Genomic DNA, 19,653 nt, shown 5'->3' with positions numbered 1-19,653 from the left:
GGAATGGAGATCAGGTCTCCGAATCGGAGTCCGATGCCCGAAGGAAGGTATGCTCAATACGGTACCAGGGCTGCGGCCCTGTCGCGCGCGGACGTCAATTACCCGCAAAACACTGGCGAGATATGGGGATGCAACGGCGATGAGGACGAGATGAGCGTCGGGGCGGCGCTGCGCCGCGCGAGTGAGGGCTTCCGCGACACGGTGCTGGACCTGTACGCCGCCTCCAAGGTGTTCTGCATCCAGCTCATCACGTTCGAGGGGCTGTTCGTGGTGCTCTTCTCGGTCGTCACCACCTCGCTCTACTACTTCCTGGGCAAGAGCAGCTCGGGCCCGAGCTTCGGCGCCAACATCTCGTGGACCATCGTCTCCTTCGCCGTGGTGTCGCCGATGATCATGCAGATCAGGCAGGCCTTCACACGGCGAGAGCAGGCGCTGGACATCATTGCGGAGGGTGAATGCAGTGATGAAGTGTGGAAAATGTTGTCTTTCAAGTGGGGCTAATCTTTTGTGTGTGTCTTTGTAGTGAGGTCATTGCTAGTTAACATTCTTCTCGCCAATGCGCTGTGGAACTGGGGAGACAATGGCCGGAAGAAATTGCCGCTAGATCACGTGCAGAAGACCAAGGGGCTGCTCGAATCGTTGCTGCACGACACGATGTCGCTGCTTATCATGCCTACCTTCACACGCGGACGACACCGGTTCACTTCGCACGGACGCAAACTCGCTCTGCAGTATGTGACCCCCGTGAAGCATTTGCAATTGCACATTGTCGACACGATTCGCCAGTTGCACGATCAAGTGGAGGTATTGAAAGCCTGCGGGATGCCTGCCAACGAAGCTTCGCGAATTAATCAGTACCACTGGTTGCTTCAAGCTCGTATCGAGAAACTCCAGAACATCAAGGTTTGTACCGTGTGATTCACTTTAGCTACTTCGATTGTGTTTGAGTTCTTATCGTACTCTCTGGACGGTGTTAGTTTTACCGAACTCCTCAAGCTACGCGGTCCTTTACCCGGCTTTTCATCTTGGTACTCCCGATTTTTTACGGCCCGTACTACGTTTATATTGCGCGCGGCAACGACTATCAGACGACGAACTTCGCCTTTTGCTTGCTGCTTAGTGTATCCACAAGCCTGTTGATGACAGGCATCTTCAACGTGGAGAGAACGATGGAGGATCCGTTTGCTGGTGGCGGCATGGATGGCGTTCATGTTCACGAAGTGTTCCAACTGACGCATCAAATGTTAGACGAGTGCTACAACGAGAAAACTCAGCTGGAGCAAACGTCTCAGCGTGGAATGAAGTAGATGAATACTGCTTATCCAATAAAAGATCTACGCAATTTCCGGTGGCTGCGCGCATTGAGTGGCTTCGTCTTGTGCAAATTTCTCAAGAATTGAAATCGCTTCATTGAGCTTGAGTCGCTCTGATGGTTCAAAAGCACACAATTGTTCCACGAAGCCCCAATGCTGATCACTCTTCACATTACCAGGTCGCGGCGTGATGCAAGTCGAAATGGATCTCTGATATCCTGCTTGAGCTGCGGCTCGTTTCATTTTGACGAGGGTGTACCGGATGGCGGCATCAGGTTGAGAACCCCACGGAGACCCGCCACGCCAAGCCTCAACAACACACATGCCGAAAGCATAGATGTCCGGCTCAAACGTCGGGGCTCTGCAATCAGGTTCAAACAGTTCCGGTGCCTTCCATTGAAAAGCGCCGATTGGTTCTCGAGATCGACCATCCTGGGCTGGCATGCAGCTTTGTCCAAAGTCCGTCAGCATTGCAATGCCCGTCTTGCTCACAAGGATGTTGTTACACTTGAGATCGCCGTGAACAATGCCCCTCTGGTGCATGAAGCGCAGTCCCAGCGCTGCATCACGGAGAGCTCGCCAAATTGGTGGTGATCGACCCGCTTGAGCCTCGTTGAACTAGTAGTCTCGCAGGCTGCCGTTCTCTGCTTCCTCGCACACAAAGAGGCCTGATTGCTCCTGTTTCTCACCAAACGAGACGCAGGCGCCAAACAGAGGAACGATGTGCGGATGGTGCAACCTTTTCCAGTTTGCAGCCTCCCTTGGTGGACACCAAGTCGACACGCTTGATGACAGCTCGCAAACCAAGCCAAGTTCCGTGGTATATTCTGCCGAACGACCCAACCCGGAACGGATGTGAAGCCATTTCAATCTCATCTCGATGAATCAATCAGTTGTCGGTCTGCATTTGAAGTCGTTTGTTCTAGCTCGATGAGCAGGTGGTACTTGCACTCGCAATCTAGTCCTCACTGTCTGCTGGGGTGTTTTCGACGCGCGGTGCCTTCGTGGGTGTTTAGTCTTCTTGAAGCCCACTCTAATCAGCAGGCGATCCAAGTGAGTGTTGAACAGATGCATGCGTTCAAAATGCTCGAACGTGAAAGGTCTGTGTCTTGGCAAGTTCGGAAATGTTGGCTTCGTTGCAACCTTAGTGGCCGAGTGCTAACTGGTCTTTTCTGCGGTGGGTTTGTTAATCAACTACCCAGGATTCAACCGAGACACATAAGCTCGGCAGTATGGCCACAATTTTGCCGCGGTCTCTTTGTGTGTGCTGCTTGCAGTTGGCACGGGTGCAGCAGCACCACAGTGTCGCCAACTGGATGCACCTTCGACTTCGAGAGCAGCTCTCATGGTCGAAGTTTCTTAAACGAATGCACCGATCAAGTCTTAAACCGGAATGATTTGGAAGTTACGTTCCGCTTGACGCCAGAAAATATCTAGCTGCATTTTGGTGGACGGGCTTGACACTCATCAAAATGAGAGGGGTTCATCATCGTCCTCGTCTTGGTGCAACCACGAGTGGCTAAGGGCCTCGGCAATGGTAATCCGCTGCTCAGGATCTTTCTCTAGCAGTCGATGTAGCAAATCATGAGCCTCGGGGCTGAGTGTTTGCTCGCGGCGGGACTCATCTAGGCCGGGCAACACAACCTCTGCACGAGTGATCTCGTCGAACAGTTCTCGGGCACTTTCCGACGTAAATGGCAGCCTCCCGAACAGGAAGATGAAAAAAATGACGCCAACAGCCCATATGTCCACCTTGAATGGGTCGTACGGTTCACCGGAGCAGCACTCTGGCGCCAAGAACTGGTAAGTTCCTACCGTGTCTGTCACCCACACCGTCTCCTTGCCATCGTGCACGCCAACCGCCTTCGCGCAGCCGAAATCCGTCAGGTGGCAACGCCCCGTATCGTTCAGCAGCACGTTATCCGGCTACAGATCCACACATCAGCATTTCATCCGAGTGAGCATGCATGCACAACAACCATCGACACCTTTCAGCAAAATAGACAACTTCAGTCGTCACTCACCTTGATGTCGCGGTGACAAATCTGACGTCCGTGCAAGTACTGCAGACCCAACAGGATGTCCGACAAGTAGCTCCGAGCCAGCTCCTCCGACAGAGTGCCTCCAGTCACCCGGCTGTAGAAGTCCTTGGTGTCCGGGCGATACACCATGCATGGCCCGCACGCCATGTACTCGAGCACCATGTAGAGCTTGTCGCTGTCGTCGGCCTCGATGACCTCGAACAGCAACACGATGTTGCGGTGGTACAGCGAGCGCATGATCTCGACCTCGTCGTGCACTCGGTCCAGCGCCGTCACGGCCCGCATCCGCATGGGCACCGCGACCTCTACATCATCAGCTTCTGCTGCTGCGTCTCCCCCATCCCCTGCAGGCTCTGCGCAGTAGTCCTTGAGTCTGCGCAGCATCTTCTTGGAGAAGATCTTCATGGCGAACAGCCGCGCCTTGGGCGGCGCGAAGGCCGGCGGGGGCAGCGACGCGGCTGCAAGCTCCGCGTCCGCATCGCTACTAGCCGCAGACGTCGCGGCTGCGCTGGCCGCGAGCCTCTCGCAGAGCTTCACCTTGCCGAAGCGGCCCTGGCCCAGCGTCTGCAGCACGCGGTAGTTGTTCACGAACTTGTCGCCATCCGCGGTCTTCCGCTTCACCACGCAACGCGTCTCCGCGATGTTCCAGCGCCGAGTGCCGGTGACGTTGCTCATATTGTCGTTGCTGCTCTCGAAAACAAAAAATGATTTTGGACAAAAACCCTTTTCGCCAAGGTATCCTACACCGAGTACTATCACCGGTACCGGTAAACCAACGAACGATATATTGACCACGAATGAAAAAGTAGTTGACACCTCACGAAACAACCTAGAAGCTACCGATACCTATTGGTATCGGCGATAGGAAGCTCCGCCGTTTTGTCTTAGAACCGGTACTCAGGGTGCGGGCCACGGTTCTTCCCCACGTGGTGGTAGCCGATCAATGCCTCGTACACGAAGGCACCAGCAGCGCCGCCCGTGATCGGAGCCACAATGGGCACCCAAAAGTAGTAGTGGTTGAGTGAGAACACGCGCGAGCCCCAGCCGGCGCACAGCATGAAGAGACGAGGGCCCAGATCCCGGGCGGGGTTGATGGCCAGACCCGTGTTCATGGCGAATCCCATGGCGATCGTGCTCACCAACGCTCCGACGGCAGGCGGCACGGCCTTCTTTCCGATGGGGCGGTTGTGCTGGTCCAGCAGCGCCAAGATGCCCAGGATCAGCAGGGCCGTCGCCACGAACTCCGTCAGGAAGCACGTGAAGTTGCCCACGTTTTCGTGCGGGTACGTCGCGAAGATGGTGTGCGTCGTCGTCCGGTCCGGGTCCACCTCGTTGAACATCGGCCGGTACAAGATGTACACGAAGAGCGCGGCCACGTAGGCGGCGACAACTTGGTTGAGGATGTAGAACGGTACTTTCTTCCACGGCAGCAGCTTGAGCAGCGCCAGCGTCGTGGTCACGGCCGGGTTCAGGTGTGCTCCGGAGACACCGCCGCCAATGGTGATGCCGAAGAAGAAGGCGAGACCCCAGCACAGGGCGATGGTCACGAAGCTGCCGCTGGCCTCGCTGCTCAGCACCACTTGCGTCATGCACGACAGCCCGAAGAGCATGGTCACGAACATGGCGAGAAACTCGGCCATCATCTCCTTGGCGAATTGGCTCTTGACCATGTACGGTACGTTCTCGACAGGCGTCAGATGCTGCAAGTGGTTGGCCGGGTCCGGCGATTCCAGGTCGGCGTACGCGTGGCTGTTCTTCTCGAGGTCCGAATTTCTCGTCATGGTTGGCATGGGTCGGTCGGCAAAAGTCGACTAGAAGTCGAGAAGAAGACTTGGTTGCGGCTTTGGCGGAGAATTGAAAAGTGAGCTCTGCAGTGGCGGCCCCAAGGACTATGAGCACCAGCAACCAACGACGCACAACGGGCGAGGGCCTGATACAAGCGCACTCAGCAGCGACTTACATGTACATACTGTACTACAACAGTAACTGTAGCAGTTTTGCCGCGGGGTGCAACCTGCACCAGTTGCATTGAAGTTCAAGGTGCGGGTCTGGCCCTCGACTCTCGAGCCCAGTGCATTGCGCGGCGTCAAACAACTCGAGGGAGATTTTCCAGTGTAGGTACTGGAGTGGCACGTTGAAGTGGGGCCGCTGCGGCAAGCCCGTGAAATGCAAGCCCGGCACAGATTTTTTTAACGGAGAGGCGATGAAGAGCATCCGTCGGTGTCAAATCCGGTGATCCGAGTCGGGCGAGCTCGGTGGGACCTGTCCTTCACCTCCCAACGCCTCGAAATCAGTGTGCTCGGCTGAAGCAGCGAGGTGGCCGTGCTCAGATGTTCAGAGTCGCCGGGCGCCGGAACGACGCGTCCTGCAGGGGTCTCTCTCGACCATGAAGACACCGGCAGCTTTGACAGCACTTGCCCAGCAAGTCTTGCTGACGGTCAGCACTCCCATCGTCAACACAGAACGTTCGCTCACCACCGCTGCCGTCATCATCGCGCACCCATACTGAGACCCCTACGAGATGCCGGCGATTCGCGTTTAGCAACGCGGGGCGCCACGGCAATCCGAGGAAACCCAAGGCGCGCACCGCGAACTTCAAGGTGCCGGAGCGACAGGAATCTCGACGTGACAGCCTCCGGCAACGGGTCAACGCGGCGTCAGCCAGCTAGTCATGCTCGATAAACAGCGTGCTGCACGTGCCATCCCCTGGCAGCCACCCATCGCTACACTGCAGCCAAAGGCACAAGGATGCAAAGGGTCAGGAGCTTCGTGGGGCGGCACGATCAGTGCTGGTTGCGTATTAAAATGCAAGCCGGCGCCGCGCAAGGCCCGCGCTCATCAACTTCAACAACGTCAACCTGTCCAGCAAGATGGATACATTCCGCTGGTCGAGTACTCACCGTTCGGCTTCTGTAAAGTACGAAACAGTACCCTTGCTGATTTCAAATTCGACAGTTCTTCCCGCCATCATGGCGCGCCTCGACTTGCTCTTCGAGTTCGACGCGCCGCAGAGCTTCCGCGACCTGAGCGCGCCGCCGCCGCCGCTCGTGGCGGGCGAGCACGACGCCTGGTTCGACCGCGTGCACGTGCAGCACAGCCGGCCGAGCGCGGAGCTCGCGCGCGAGCTGGCGGCCAAGCTGCAGGAGCACGAGCAGCAGCAGCTGCAGGACGACAAGGAGAACCAGCGGCCAGCCGCCGACTGGCGCAGCATCGTCGCGTCGCGCAACAAGCAGCTGAAGCTCAAGCAGGAGAAGAAGACGGAGCGCCGCAGCCTCAAGGAGATGCGCGCCACGCACGAGCCGTTCCAGGCCAAGAGGCAGAAGGAGAAGGAGCAGCAGGGCAGGAGGAAGCCGCTGCGGGACGTGGGCAACCGCCTGGACGCCCGCCGCAAGCGGGAGGTGGCGACCAGCAAGGAGAAGAGCGAGATGAAGAGCCTGCAGGAGCTGCTGGCCAGACACAACAAGAAGTTCAAGGCCTCGCACACGTACGAGCCCCCGCAGCACTCGGTGCGAGTGGTGAAGCAGGTGAGCAGCAGTGAGATACCGTGGGATCCGCTGACGTCAGATGGCTACATTTTAGCCAGGATGTGGTGGTGAGCAGGTGCTGATTTTTTTGTTATTTTATTTTATTTTTGTTGTTATTGTTTTTTAGTGGGAGCGCGAGACGAAGCAAAGTTACTATGCGCTGTCGGCGGAGGAGCGCGTGCAGGCGAACCAGGAGATCGCGGCCTGGAAGAAGCGACGGCTGGCGGACGCGAGTCAGTAGAGGAGACGAATGGAAAGAGCACTTTTATCTATTGATGACAGGGGAGTGAGTATCACTTTTGTGGTTGTTTTGGCTGCCTATGTGTCGAGCATGCAGAGCATCGCACAGCCGCGACGGATCCAGTGGTCGGGGCTTTTGTCCGTGGGCACGTCGAGAGCGACGACGAAGTTGGTCGAGTGGCCCGTGGTGGACAGGGTGCCGGCGCGGATGGACGTTTTGTAAAGAGGACACTCGTACACGTCCGTGGGCTTGTACTCCTCACGTCGCATGGGCTTGAGCCAAATGACAGGCATCCGGTCGAAGAGCTCGTTAGGAATGGACTCGGCCATCATCCGGGTGTTGCGGTCGTACCGTGCGCCCTCCATGAACAGCCCGAAGATGTACACGCCAAAGGCCGGTGGTACTTTGTACTGCTCTTTGTCGTGCGCCATGATTTCGCAGGAGACGACGAGCGCGTCGATAGCGATCCGCTTGTCACGTGAGAACGATTGCTTCACTGCTGTCATGAAGCCTTGCGGGAAGAAAAAGCCTGATAACCAGAATGCGAGTGGTGGACCCTTCACGAGCCACTCGTCAGTGAGGTTGATGCGCATGAAGAAATCTTCAATCCATGAGGCTAAAGGTTTCAGGCATGGATAGCCGGCATTCTCCCACTCGCTTGGAATTTGCTGGATCAAGAAACCGTTGTACATCTTCTCGAGTGGACCCGACATGACCACAAGCCCCTTGATCGCACGCTTCAGCATTTCCAGCGTTGTCTTCATCACTTGAATCAACACATTGAAGCGAATCATTTCCTGCGACAGGAACACACCGAGTGAGTTTCGACTACCACCCGCTGCCTCTTGGAAGGTCGATGGATGTGCTTTGTTTTCCACGAATGTGTCCGGCATGCGCTCCTGGATTGCTACTACCATCTCCATCACGATACTGTCGTTGCTCTGCGCAGCACCACCGCCGCCGCTATCCCCGCCTCCACCCAGCATCCTCAGAATCGTGCCCAGCAATTGACCGGTTTCTTTTTGCTGGAACGTGATGTCTGCGTTCGCATGAAGGCCAAAGATGTCGGGGGCATCGGCTGTTGGCAATGAACTCACGTACTCACGTACGGTGGTCAAGGAACCTTCTTCTGGTGCGTAGTAAAGTCCCGACGCGGTGAACCGGTACAAGTCGTCCATAACTCCTTTGCAGAACAGCTTTCGCATGATACTCGAGTTGGTGCGTTTATCCCATCGGTCCGTGATACGACCGCCGTAGGAAATGTCAGCTACCATGACGTTCAACGTCAGGTAGGGTACTTCTTCTTGCTCTTCCAGATAAAGTCTCACCTGCTGCATACCTGTTTTCAGGTCACTATTCATCCACTCGTACGGGATGTTCCACCCAACGGCACCGAACTTACGACGCTCGAGACACACTGCATTGTAGAAAGCCAACGCAAATAACAGCTTCTTGAACTCTCGAGGCTTCGTGCAGCCCTCGTAATCGGCCTCCTTCATGTCGAGGAAGGTACGCCCAAGATTGGCCTTGATTCCCTTTGGAGGCTCATTCGTGATCTTGATGCCGTTCTGCAGAATTGGCACAGGGAACCGCGGGCTTGGCATACTTGTAAGCCACAGCCGGAAGTCCACGTGCATTTCCTCCGTCGCTGATTGCTCCAGGATCTGTTCCAGTCGACCAAGCCACGAAACAGCCAAGTGACAATTCTGGAGGCAGACCCAGTCTCCCGTTTGCTTGGCTTGCTTCATCAAAGCTTCAGCAATCGGACCTTGCCCTTGACCAAGTGAGATAATCTTAAGACCAGCACCATCCTTACCCTCCTGCCTCGCGAGCTCCAAGAGGTAGTCGTTAATGTCCGCACCAGGCGAAAGTACAAAGATCAGAGGTGTCTCTGGTTTCGAGTCTCGGTAACATCCACCCAAGTCAAACGGCGGAGACTCGGTAAAGAACTTACCAAGTTCACGCCCGACAAACTCGCGCGTGCCGAAGACAAGCATTTCCTCTCGGAAAACACGCAGCACCAGCAACTTCTGGAAGTTTGTAAGCTTCGACTCCCAAGGCTCTGGCAGCCTCTCAGCATGCGGTAAGTCAGCCAGAACCATTGCTCGTTTCCACTCCGTCGCGTGCTGCCCCACCGAAGAGGGAAGATCGGCAAACACTGATGATATGTCTTTCATGCCAATGACAGTCTTCCATACTCGGTCGGATAGCCAAGACGGCCGTGCGAGACCGCAGGACTCAGCTTGTGCTGCCTGTATCGCTGAACTCCTTTTATCGCCGACCAAGTAGAAGTTCCATTCGCTGGATGAAATCGCACCATGATGCAGTAGGATACTGGACCCGATCATAAACGCGTAAATGATTTTGTCTTTCTCGAACAAGCCGCGACAGACATTCACAAACATTGACATGGTGATATCCTGCATCAGAATTTCCAGGCGTTCCTCCAGCACCTCCGACTTTGTTGAGTTCTGCAGCCGCATGACAAAGAGCTTTTGGTAGAACTGCAACGAGTACTGGTACATAGGATCCACGAGAGCAAGGTTTGCGATGGCAAAGTATATAATCGAGCCACGCACAGCAACACAGCGGTACCCTTCACGGGTCTGATCGATCTCCATGGATGTAGTCTCGGCTTCAGCCATACGGGTCTTGATTGCCGACGAGGTAACCTTACTGTGAGCCAGAGTGTCGATGAGCTCTTCGTCGTCCAGAATATTACCCTTGGAATTCTCAAGCATGTACAAAATCTTGTCCTCAATCTCCTTCAGTTGTTTCTTGTCTGCTGCGATGTTCACAGTAAGTTCGTTCTTCTTCTGCTCGAGGTCAGGGCGCTCACTTCGCACAACATCTACCAGCAGTTGGTCCTCGAGGCCAGTAAGCGTGACCGTGAAGTTGATAATTGTTACCTTGATGCAAATCTCCGGCATGTAATGCGGGTTCGCTAGTTTCGTGGTGATGTAGAAGCGGAAGTTGTCGCTATACGGGACGTCGCTATCACCGAGATGCAAGAGGTTCTGACCGCCGCGCTTGAAGACCTGCTTGAGCAGTACAGGCTCAAGCGAAGGATCCAAATCCTCCTCCACATTCTCAAGCATCACAGGCGAGCCGTACCGGATAGCATTTTCCAACGTGCGGAGGAAGTCTTTTTGCGACAGCTTGATTATCTGCAGCGAGCCTGCTGCTTTGTACATGTTCTTAATCCATTTGTTGGCTTGCCCTTGAGGGTCGATCATGAGCGGCCAACGACGCCCCATCGTTGTGAACAAACCATTCTCAATGGAAAACGTGTCAGCAGGCAAACCCATAATATTCCACTCGCGAACTACCACAGGGTCTGCCAGCACTCGTTGAAAGGAGAAGTGGCCGTCCACCGGTAAGTTGCTTGCCTTGCAGAAACTTACCCATTTCGCTTGAAGTTCGTGCCGATATTCTGATGTGAATGGCCCAAGGTACGCAATACAGCCTGCGGACAGGATCATATCGCCGACAAGATTGATCATGTCTTTCGCCAGGTTCTCAGCGCACTCTTTCCATCGACCTTGTTCCTCGCCCAGCGAGTCAATCAGACGTTCAGCACGCACGAGTTGTGCTTGGGTCTTTTGTGACTGCTTCTCCAGATCAATTTTCTTTTGCTGCGCTTCCTCAAGTGTGCGCTTCAAGTCCGCCACTTTCTTGAGCACAGCGTTCAGACCACTTTGTTTGATGTCAAGTTGTTTTTGCTCCTCCTCAAGCCGCTGCTCTGCGATTTTCAGGTTTTCTTTCTTCGGAGCGATGTTCTTAGCAACTGTATCGTACGTATACATCGCTCGCACCCACATACAAAGAGAAGTAGCCGCAGTAGAGATACTACTGAGTGTCTCAGGCGTGAATTCTTCGTCAGATATGAACTTCTGAAGCTGACGAATAGTCTTTGGCGGAATATTGTCCTTGTCGAACTCCTTGAGCTTGTCCAGGAACTTCATGTCGTTAAGTAGCTTCTTGGCCTCATTCCATTCTTGCTTTGCACCGAAGAGAAGGCATACTGCGTTCATCGTCACACCCACCAATCGCGGCGGATTGGTGAATGTCTTGAGCACTGTAATATCATCCTTCTTCAGCTGTGACAGAGCCTTGATTGAGGCATAGTAAGCGGGCATAGCCTCATCTAGATCCTTCTGGCAGTCATCTTTGATTACCTTCACTTCGTCAGCAATCTTGTTAGCAGCCTCAACGTCAGCTTGGATCAGTTGCTGTTGCTTGTCAGCTTCTGCCTGGTCCTTTGCAACTTGCTCCAGTAGTAATGATGTATCCTTTTGAGCCTTAACCAGCACCGGTTGAAGGTCGGTAAGCGAGCTCTTCAAGTTGCCGACTACCTCCTCGGTCTCTGTCAGCTTTTGTAAACCACCACGGTATCGTGCTTCTTTTGCGCGCACAAGCTGACGATGCGTACGAAGCATATCCACATACAACCTAATCAGCTCCAAGTAGCTTGTCGGTGTAGTGTAGTTACGTCGCTTAAGTTGGGCATAGAACCGAAGTGTAGCTTCTTCAACGCTCCGGTGGATTGTTACTGCCATCTTGCACAGTGTGTCGACGTGTGCGTCAATGCCAAGCTCCTCAGCGTTTGTAGCGAAAAATCGATTCGCGACCGAGTTAAGTGCATCTTCAGGCCACGCGTTGAACCAGTCAATTGTACAGCAGTTCACGAGCGAAGGGAACATGCGGCACCGGTTGCGAAAGCCAGCACCGATGGGAGAAAAGGCCAGCACAACGTGCAAATTATCGCGTACCAGTGTGACATAGTACTGCAGGATATCTTCTCGAGTAACCTTGCCGACCTGTTGGGCCAACGGACGAACGAGGCTCACGATTTTCTCCACTTCGTCACTGGCATACAAATTCGGCACTTCACCGGTGTTGAGGATATTGTTGATGTCCTCAAGAAAGGATTCATGGACAATTTGTGCATCTGAAAAGAGAAAAACTACAGGTTGGTTCTGGGCCCCTGCCGTCATTAGGATCTTTTTGAGGTCTTCATGGAACTCATTCGCGCCGTAGCCACGAGTGATCTCAATCGAGAAGCATTTATAGTCGGCCATAAAGGACGCAAGGCGTGTAAGACTCTGGCGACCCGATCCGCCAACACCAACGAGTAATGCATTACCTCGTGGCTGTCGCAGCACGCGGCAAATGCGCGAGATGTGATGCATGGCGTCGTTGAAAAACACTAAGTGCATCTGGCTCGGGAACGTGATGTTATACTCTTCGAGGTACTCTGCGAGTAGAGAGTTGAGTTGTCCAAGATCCTCAACGGGTCGATAGGTGCGGTTTTCACGAGTCAGATAGTCACCGTACAAAATGTTTTCGAATCGTGAGGGAGGCCATGATAATTTGAGCTTCTCTTCGATTAGCTGTGAACAGGCCCCATTGAACCATGCGCGATCGTCAGCGTCTACTAACCGATCCCGAAAAACACGAGCTTCCTCGTGCAACCAAAGCGTTAGCAGGCCATCTTCATTCGGCACATTTTCCTTCTTTACCATCAGTACACCCTGGAAAACCTTTGACAGATCTCGAAGATTAAACGTGTAATGCGACTTCGACGGCGTCGGAAGCATCTCAAGTTCAACACGCTGGTAAAGTTGCACTGAAGCGCTTACAATCGGTGTGGCCATGTGCGCCATTGCTGGCAACTCCGCACCGAGAAAGCCGCCTAGGATAGAAGAAAAGATCCGCTGCATCACTTCGCCCGAGAGATTGGGGATCCATACCATGTGAAAATGCCGGATTAGACGTGGAGTCACTTCACTTCGGCCACCTCCGGGAGGAGCACACGCAGCAGCAAATACGACGTCCTTAACGTTTTTGAAGAACATCTTCGACGTGTCATAGAAGCCGCCCTGGTCGATGACCTGCCGCAACAATTCGTTCGGAGGTTGTGCCCCGTAAATTTCGAGAGCTGGCATATTCAAATCGTCTACAAAAAATAGCATACGCTTACCCACCGGCGGGCCCAACAAATTCTTACGCTTCTTGTCCAACTTGAGCTCAAACATTTCGTTCAGATTGCGCGGTTTGGTCTGAGCTGAGTAACTCATGGTTGACGCAATACAGCTATCCGTCTTGGACATGTCGTCCAGGAAAGACTGCACAATAACCGACTTGCCAACACCAGTTTCACCGCTGTAGAGTACGTGGTGGTCAGCGAGCATAAGCTTTTCAAGAAGGTAGCGAAAGCGTGTCGTATCTTGCGTCGGCACGACCATCGTGAAGTACGATGCACCAGGAACAAAGGTAAAGTTCGGAGTCTTGTCAATCCACGACACCCACTGGCCCGTTGCATCATCTACTGCCACCTCATACACGTTGGTCACCGGTGCGCCGTCATGACTACTATCGATAAGCGACCGGAATTGACCCATACAGAAATCATTGAACTTTGGGCGTGACGCGTCATCGATGTTGGCTCCTACAGACCAAGTTACAGCAAATACGAAATACATGCGCACCAATCCAGCTAAATTGTTTGCACCTGCGTTCTGTACTACGCTACTCGCCAAACAGGAGGCCAGGAGATTTAGACAGCTCTGCATTAAGTTATGGTTGTTACTCGGGACTTTCTCGCGGCAATTCTCGCGGACAAATGCGATCGCAACCGGAACATGGGTTTCAATCAACAGAAGCAGCATATCACACAGTTCCGGAAACGTTGACAGGATTGGCTCCAGCGTCGTAATTTTCCAGGTTCGCGCCAGTGACGTCATCCCAACGTGAACTTGCTCCATGTACACCATACCACACCGGCTGACCGTAGCCGGCGAGGCCACGCGAAGATCTTGCACTTCAAACATCATGTGCAGTGTATGCGGCAGTTTAATGCGCTCACTGTTCGACAGACACAGCGTCTTGTTGTCGTCAAGTACAGTATTCATGTTTTCGATCCAGACGGCGTCAACTGGACCGTCAAATATTACCCAGTTACGATTATCGGACTCTGCAGCCTCTTGCACACATTGTCGAACTAGTTTAGGTACGAGGCCATCCGTCCATTCATTGGTGAGGAGGTTAAACTCGCCATAGAGCTGTCCTGCCGATATAGATTTTGGATTGAGAATAAGGCGCTGAACTTCTTTGTAAAAGCCATCACGGTCGACAACTCCATCTTGATAGAGCTGTGTTAACGCGCGTGCCAGCACGTAACAATTGGTACTTTTCCCGCTTCCAGCCTCGCCAACAAGCATCATACCATGGCGAACCAGCTGCGTTTCGTGCACTTGGATAGCCTTTATGATAAATGATGGTACTTGCTGCAAGTGAAGTAGATCCAATTGCTGTTCGATCGCCTTCTGAAGTAACCCATAGTCAACGAACGGGACGACAACACCCGGGAAGAGATCTGCAATAATTCCACGAAACAGCGGAAGATCCTGCTCGAGGAATTTCGGCACGTTGCTATCTCGCATTGCTCGAATGAGAAGAAGATCTTCGTGCATCTCCGGTTCTTTACGTTTGAGCTGACCTGCTGCAACCAAGACAGATTTTACCGCACGCATACCGAAATCGTAGTGATCTTGTTTCGATAATTGCTCACTCGAAAGTGAATAGAGCTGTGTCATCTTATGGGATAGCGGCAGAGCATTCGCAAAACCCTCGGAGAAAAGTACAATCTCGGCAATTAGTCGGTAATCCGGCACCATCATCGCAACAGGTCGGAACAATGCCTTTAAGTTGTCTGGCAACTCTGTACGTCCTGCGTATCCAGGATTCATCGTAATGAAAACCCCAAAGCCTGTGTTCAGCCGAATGAGATTTCCTTCAAATTCAAACTCGTCCACATCAGCAACTATGGCCTGTTGGATGCAAAGCACTTGCTGCGCAATCACGGATAGCACCTCAATATCGATACGATTAAACTCGTCAAAGCACGCCCATGCGCCAGCCTGTGCTAGACCCGAGAAAAACCGCCCCATAATCTTGTAATCCAGTCCATCAGAGCAATTGAACACGACACATTGCACTGCCAGTGCTTTAGCCAAATCTTTTGTGGTCTCTGTCTTACCTGTTCCTGCAGGACCAGCAGGCGCACCTCCTAAACGTAGATGTAGTGCGCCTGTTAGCGTCATGTAGCAAATATCAGTCAGCGGCGTGATCACAAGTCTTGGCGAATTACCAAGATACTCATAGCCATATATGAAGCGGGTGTTTGTCTGGCGCGCAACAAAGTTTTTCACATCATCTTCCCAGTAGTACCGCAACTGTCGAGTCCATTCAAAGTCACTGAGCGACGATATATTGCTGTCAGCTAACGAACGGACTACATCTCGTGCGTGAACGTCAATAGTGATGATGGCACCCATGAGGATACGCTGAAGCTTCGTCAAAGATCCTCGAACAAGCTGCACCATACCATCAATTTGCTTTAAGCTAAATTGCAGGAAGCCACCGACAGCCTGGGGGTCACTACCGCTCTCAACCTGGGCAATAGCCTCCGTGACATTTCGAGTCCAAAACACCTGATCGACAAGAATGATCATCTGGGCTGAATACCCAAAAAGCCATTCCTTTCGATCGATAGCGTCTTCAATCGGATAGTTCATTAGCGCTTTCACACCATCTTCGTACAAACTTGCACGCATCGCTTTCTCCACTTCAGTAAGCCAAGACTCTACTGGCCCCCTTGCTATCACATGATTAGGAAACACAACTAGTTCACCTTCACCACTGACCATTGCATCCACCACGTTGCTTGCTGCTCCAGGAGAATCATCGAAGCGAACACTCTTCATAGCATCGAAACACTTGCCTAAATGGGGTTGAACTGCGCGCGGGTCACGCGTTTGCGAAAGGATCTCCAGTAACTCGTCGTTAGACAGAAAGTAAAACCGTGGGAACGCCATTCGCTTCGTTTCGAGGTAATCCTCGAGGGACTTCTGAATCTCTTCGAGCAGCTTGTTTGACATGCGAAATTGGTCCAACAGTTCTGGACCGCCTTCTACTGATCTAATGACACTAGGATCGGTCTTCGTTCGTAGCATGGTTGACTTCCAGTTCTTGTCAACTAATGCGAACTTTTGTGCTTCTACTGGAAGTTGTTTCTGAATGTCTTCGGCACAGAAAATAGTTTCCAAGTACATCCAACTGCGCTGACATGCAATCCACTCGTCTAGAGTATCAGATAATAAAGACAATCGCTTGCTCCAGCGCTCAACCTCGTCCTTCACGCCCATAATAAATCGAGATCCCATCATCGTTTGCAGCCCGACCTGGTTATCTTCCAGCAGCATCAAGATGTCCTCCAGACTACCCAGGATAAATACATCATTTTGGTCACGATGACTCACGCAAGTGAACTCCATCTGATCCCAGCCATGCTTAATTTTGAGCAGTGACGCCTCAATCTGAGCCTCTCCGGAGGCCGCGGCTGACATTTCTCCTACTAAATCTTTCATGTCTAGAACGTCGTACGCCACAAGGTTTTCTAACGTAAAGAGAATACCAGGGTACCAGGGCTGCCGCAACGCCTTAAATATTTTCTCCCAGTGCCGATCTTTCATGGCTGGGTTGCCTAGTTCAAGGATAGTGGGCATCTTCAACTTGAATTCAGCGGTACGGTCCTTGAGCACTGCAGTCACATCATTGCTCAACTTCTTGTGTAACGCATACGCGTCCTTGAATGCTACAGCGACGTCCTTTGACAGCTCTTCTGCGTTTACCTCCACGAACGGGCTTGTCATAGCACCCAAGTACAATTGATTCCACTTCTCAACAGCCGTCCAAAGAGAATCTACAGTCCCAAAGTACTCTTGTGTAGCTTGCAGATTCAAATACTTGAATGGGGTAAGGTTGAACAACGCCTGGTACTCTGTGTACTGCTTGGACAGCTCATCCAGTTGCGTTAAGCGTTGCTTCACACTCTCCAATTCACTCTTAACAACTGACGGATCCTCGAAGTGACTAGCGTCAATGAAAAGACCCCCTTGCAACTGGTTGTGTAGTTGGAGCACTTGTTCATCCAGCCGCTGAATGTTAGCGTCTAATTGCTGCGTCATCTCACCTAAACGACTTGCAACAAAAGCATCAACGGCTTCCGTCTCTTCCTTGTAGCTCTCCTGTACGCTGCGCAGGTCATCTAGCTGCACCATATCTTCTGACGAGATGCGCACACCGTAAGTGCCTAGAAGTCGATACAGCTCGTCCACAACATTCGTGTTTTTCGCGAGTGCTTTCTGCTTTGACTTCAAGTTCTGCACACGCTCCACATGACCCGCAAATTCCTTCAGATGCTGCGGACGCTGCAATAGCGACTGGATCCGCTGCTTGTACTCACCCAACTGGGTCTTACACCTTGCGCGCGCTAAATCCTTCACTAAACCCTTCATTGCGTCCAGTTTAGCTGTAGTCATGGGGATCAAAGTTTGTTTCAGCTTGCGACTCTCCACGTGAAGAATTCCAATGGTCTGACCAGCTCGCATTTTCTCGAGCTCCTTCTCCCATGTGCTGATTTGTAGCATGTCGGCTTTGAGTGTAGTTACGGTGTGCGCACGCTGTGAATACTCCTCGAGATCCCAAACCTTGTCATACTCGTAAATAGGACGCACGTTGTCGAAAATCTTGACGTATTCGGTGGCCTCTGCATAATCGCTTGCAATCTTGGCTACAAGCTCCTTGCGAATCTGCCCGAAAGCGACACTGCTCGTAATAGTTGAGCCTACATGCGGTGCATCAGCTACCGCATTGCCCACATAAGCTGCAAATGGGCGGAGGTAAAGTACTCGCGATACCGAATTGACGGTGCTGACGATATCGTCTGTCATTGCTATTACGATATGCTGGATCTGCTCGCTTGTTGGGGAAAATATCGTGGATTGCTCTCCAAAAAATATAGTCGTCTCAAAGAGCCCAGTCTTACGCGGGACTTTGTTGAGCTCGCACAGAAAATTCGCGCAGCTCTGCACAGCCAAAATCACGAGACTCTCCACAGCAATGCAATCAATGAGCCGAATAAAGTCCGCGATCATACCAGCCTCCTCTGCGGCTCGGCGAAATAGTCTGCGTTTTTGCTGCTGTTCTGCTTTGACAGCTACAATTGACTTAGTCTTTTCCTGACTTGTTCCCATAGAGCTAAGAGTCATATCCGAAAGGAAATCCTCTTGTGGGTTCGATGTCTTCGTCAGGTTTTTCACGTCGGAGCATACGCGCTGAATAATCGACTGCAGCTTCTCAATGCATATCTCAAACTGCTTAGAACCCTCAGCACGTTTTGTGCCCTGGTACTCCACAAATGCCGAGCTCTCATACGTCTTTTGTGCACGTAAATCCAGCAAGACTACACCCATGAGCTCAGTACTCATAACCTTCTTCACCTGAAGGAGAGGAACACAAAAACTCTCCTTCGCCAAGAACAGCTTCGCACTAAGTCGTCTGCGCTGGCGGCAGTAAAGCTTAAAACGCACGTTGGCGCACCAAAGTGAAAATGCCTTGTTCACAAGATAGTGCTTGAAAAACCGCAGCGACGTGAGCACGTTGAACATCGTAGACTGACGCATCCATTCTGCAAGGGCGATGAACTCGGATGGGCTACCAACCGAGACGTGAACGAGACCACTCGATGACATGGTGAAGTGCTCGTTCGGCGTGACGTCGTCCTGCGCAACCACCACGAGATCATACGGTCGGAAAACCAGTCCAGTCTCGGCGCGGTTCAGGTGTACAAACTTGATCTTGCTGTCTGACCCGTTACGGGCAAAGAATGCGATGGCGTCCTCACCAGTTTTCAGGAACGCTGTCGCCGATGCTGCCGCAGCTTCGGCGGCTGCATCGGCTACGACTACACTGGAAGTACCAGTGGCAGGGTCGTGGTGACCCATGAAAAGGGATGGTCGTCGATCTCGCTGGTTGGCCGCAGCCTTCTCCTCCTCGTCCTCGCCATCTCCGTCCCCGAACGATCGAGCGAGGGTTGCGCGTAGGAAGCGTCGAGGTGACGCCTCTCGCTTCGGCCGGCCGACGTCTCCTTCCCACGAAGTTCCATTTGGCGCAGGAACCGCTTCACCCGCTTTCGCCATCGGCGAAGTTACTTGCGAATGCTTGGGCGACTGTCCCGACGGAGGTTTAGCTCTGTGCGGCTTGATCTTCTTCTCGGGGCTGCGCAGCGTGCCCGGGAACACCGGGATCTTCTTCGGCGACGTGTACTCCTCCGCCGCTGTGAACGTGAACTTGTGTCCGTCTGCCGATGCGTCATCCACCACCGCCACGGGCGACTTCAACGCCGCCCTTGCCCCCACCACCGCCTGCAGCGGCTTGTTGGACGGCAACGTGCTGCCGAACCCCGAGCCGCCATCGAACTCGAACGTCGCGTCCAGCGTCAAGTCATAGATCGAGCTCCCCGCCAGCTGGGGCGGCCGCGTCTTGACCGCCTTCCCCGGACTCTTCGCCTGCCTTCGCTCCATATCCCAAGGAGTCGCCAAAGCGGAAGCTCTTCAAAGTGCCTGCCTAGCTGCTCGCCGAAGAAACAATAAAAAGAAATATAACCGACACCCAGCTATCAACAACAA

The 19,653-nt window shown here is 53.0% G+C and overlaps 5 protein-coding genes across 7 annotated transcripts; 2 read left to right on the top strand and 3 right to left on the bottom strand.

Moving 5' to 3' along the window:
* Positions 1 to 3: 3 nt before the first annotated feature.
* On the top strand, positions 4 to 1,307 carry IUM83_07701 (uncharacterized protein; the record flags this gene model as incomplete). The annotated part of the gene is made up of 3 exons (XM_067932021.1): positions 4 to 451; positions 524 to 903; positions 978 to 1,307. The coding sequence occupies 3 exons, from the start codon at positions 4 to 6 to the stop codon at positions 1,305 to 1,307; spliced, it is 1,158 nt and encodes a 385-aa protein (XP_067786431.1).
* A 1,473-nt stretch (positions 1,308 to 2,780) lies between these two features.
* IUM83_07700 (CAMKK protein kinase) lies at positions 2,781 to 4,030 on the bottom strand (the record flags this gene model as incomplete). Its single annotated transcript, XM_067932020.1, has 2 exons — positions 2,781 to 3,239; positions 3,338 to 4,030. The coding sequence occupies 2 exons, from the start codon at positions 4,028 to 4,030 to the stop codon at positions 2,781 to 2,783; spliced, it is 1,152 nt and encodes a 383-aa protein (XP_067786430.1).
* Positions 4,031 to 4,239: 209 nt separating this feature from the next.
* Positions 4,240 to 5,136, bottom strand: IUM83_07699 (putative aquaporin; the record flags this gene model as incomplete). Its single annotated transcript, XM_067932019.1, has 1 exon — positions 4,240 to 5,136. One exon carries the CDS (start codon positions 5,134 to 5,136, stop codon positions 4,240 to 4,242), a length of 897 nt encoding a protein of 298 aa, XP_067786289.1.
* Positions 5,137 to 6,324: 1,188 nt separating this feature from the next.
* On the top strand, positions 6,325 to 7,120 carry IUM83_07698 (uncharacterized protein; the record flags this gene model as incomplete). Its single annotated transcript, XM_067932018.1, has 2 exons — positions 6,325 to 6,879; positions 7,007 to 7,120. The coding sequence occupies 2 exons, from the start codon at positions 6,325 to 6,327 to the stop codon at positions 7,118 to 7,120; spliced, it is 669 nt and encodes a 222-aa protein (XP_067786389.1).
* A 77-nt stretch (positions 7,121 to 7,197) lies between these two features.
* On the bottom strand, positions 7,198 to 19,548 carry IUM83_07697 (dynein heavy chain; the record flags this gene model as incomplete). Of its 3 annotated transcripts, XM_067932015.1 has the most annotated exons (3): positions 15,192 to 15,212; positions 15,418 to 15,641; positions 16,089 to 19,548. In XM_067932015.1, 3 exons carry the CDS (start codon positions 19,546 to 19,548, stop codon positions 15,192 to 15,194), a joined length of 3,705 nt encoding a protein of 1,234 aa, XP_067786381.1. The 3 variants fall into 3 exon arrangements, with proteins under 3 accessions (XP_067786383.1, XP_067786382.1, XP_067786381.1); XM_067932016.1 differs by adding an exon at positions 7,198 to 14,057 and having other exon boundaries at positions 14,142 to 19,548; XM_067932017.1 differs by lacking the exons at positions 15,192 to 15,212; positions 15,418 to 15,641; positions 16,089 to 19,548 and adding exons at positions 7,198 to 11,538; positions 11,893 to 13,524.
* Positions 19,549 to 19,653: the final 105 nt, after the last annotated feature.

Source organism: Phytophthora cinnamomi (assembly GCF_018691715.1).
Source record: "Phytophthora cinnamomi strain GKB4 chromosome Unknown Contig68, whole genome shotgun sequence".
Taxonomy (NCBI): domain Eukaryota; phylum Oomycota; class Peronosporomycetes; order Peronosporales; family Peronosporaceae; genus Phytophthora; species Phytophthora cinnamomi.
Note: the sequence above shows the minus strand (reverse complement) of the source record. Positions and strands in the feature narration are given on the sequence as shown.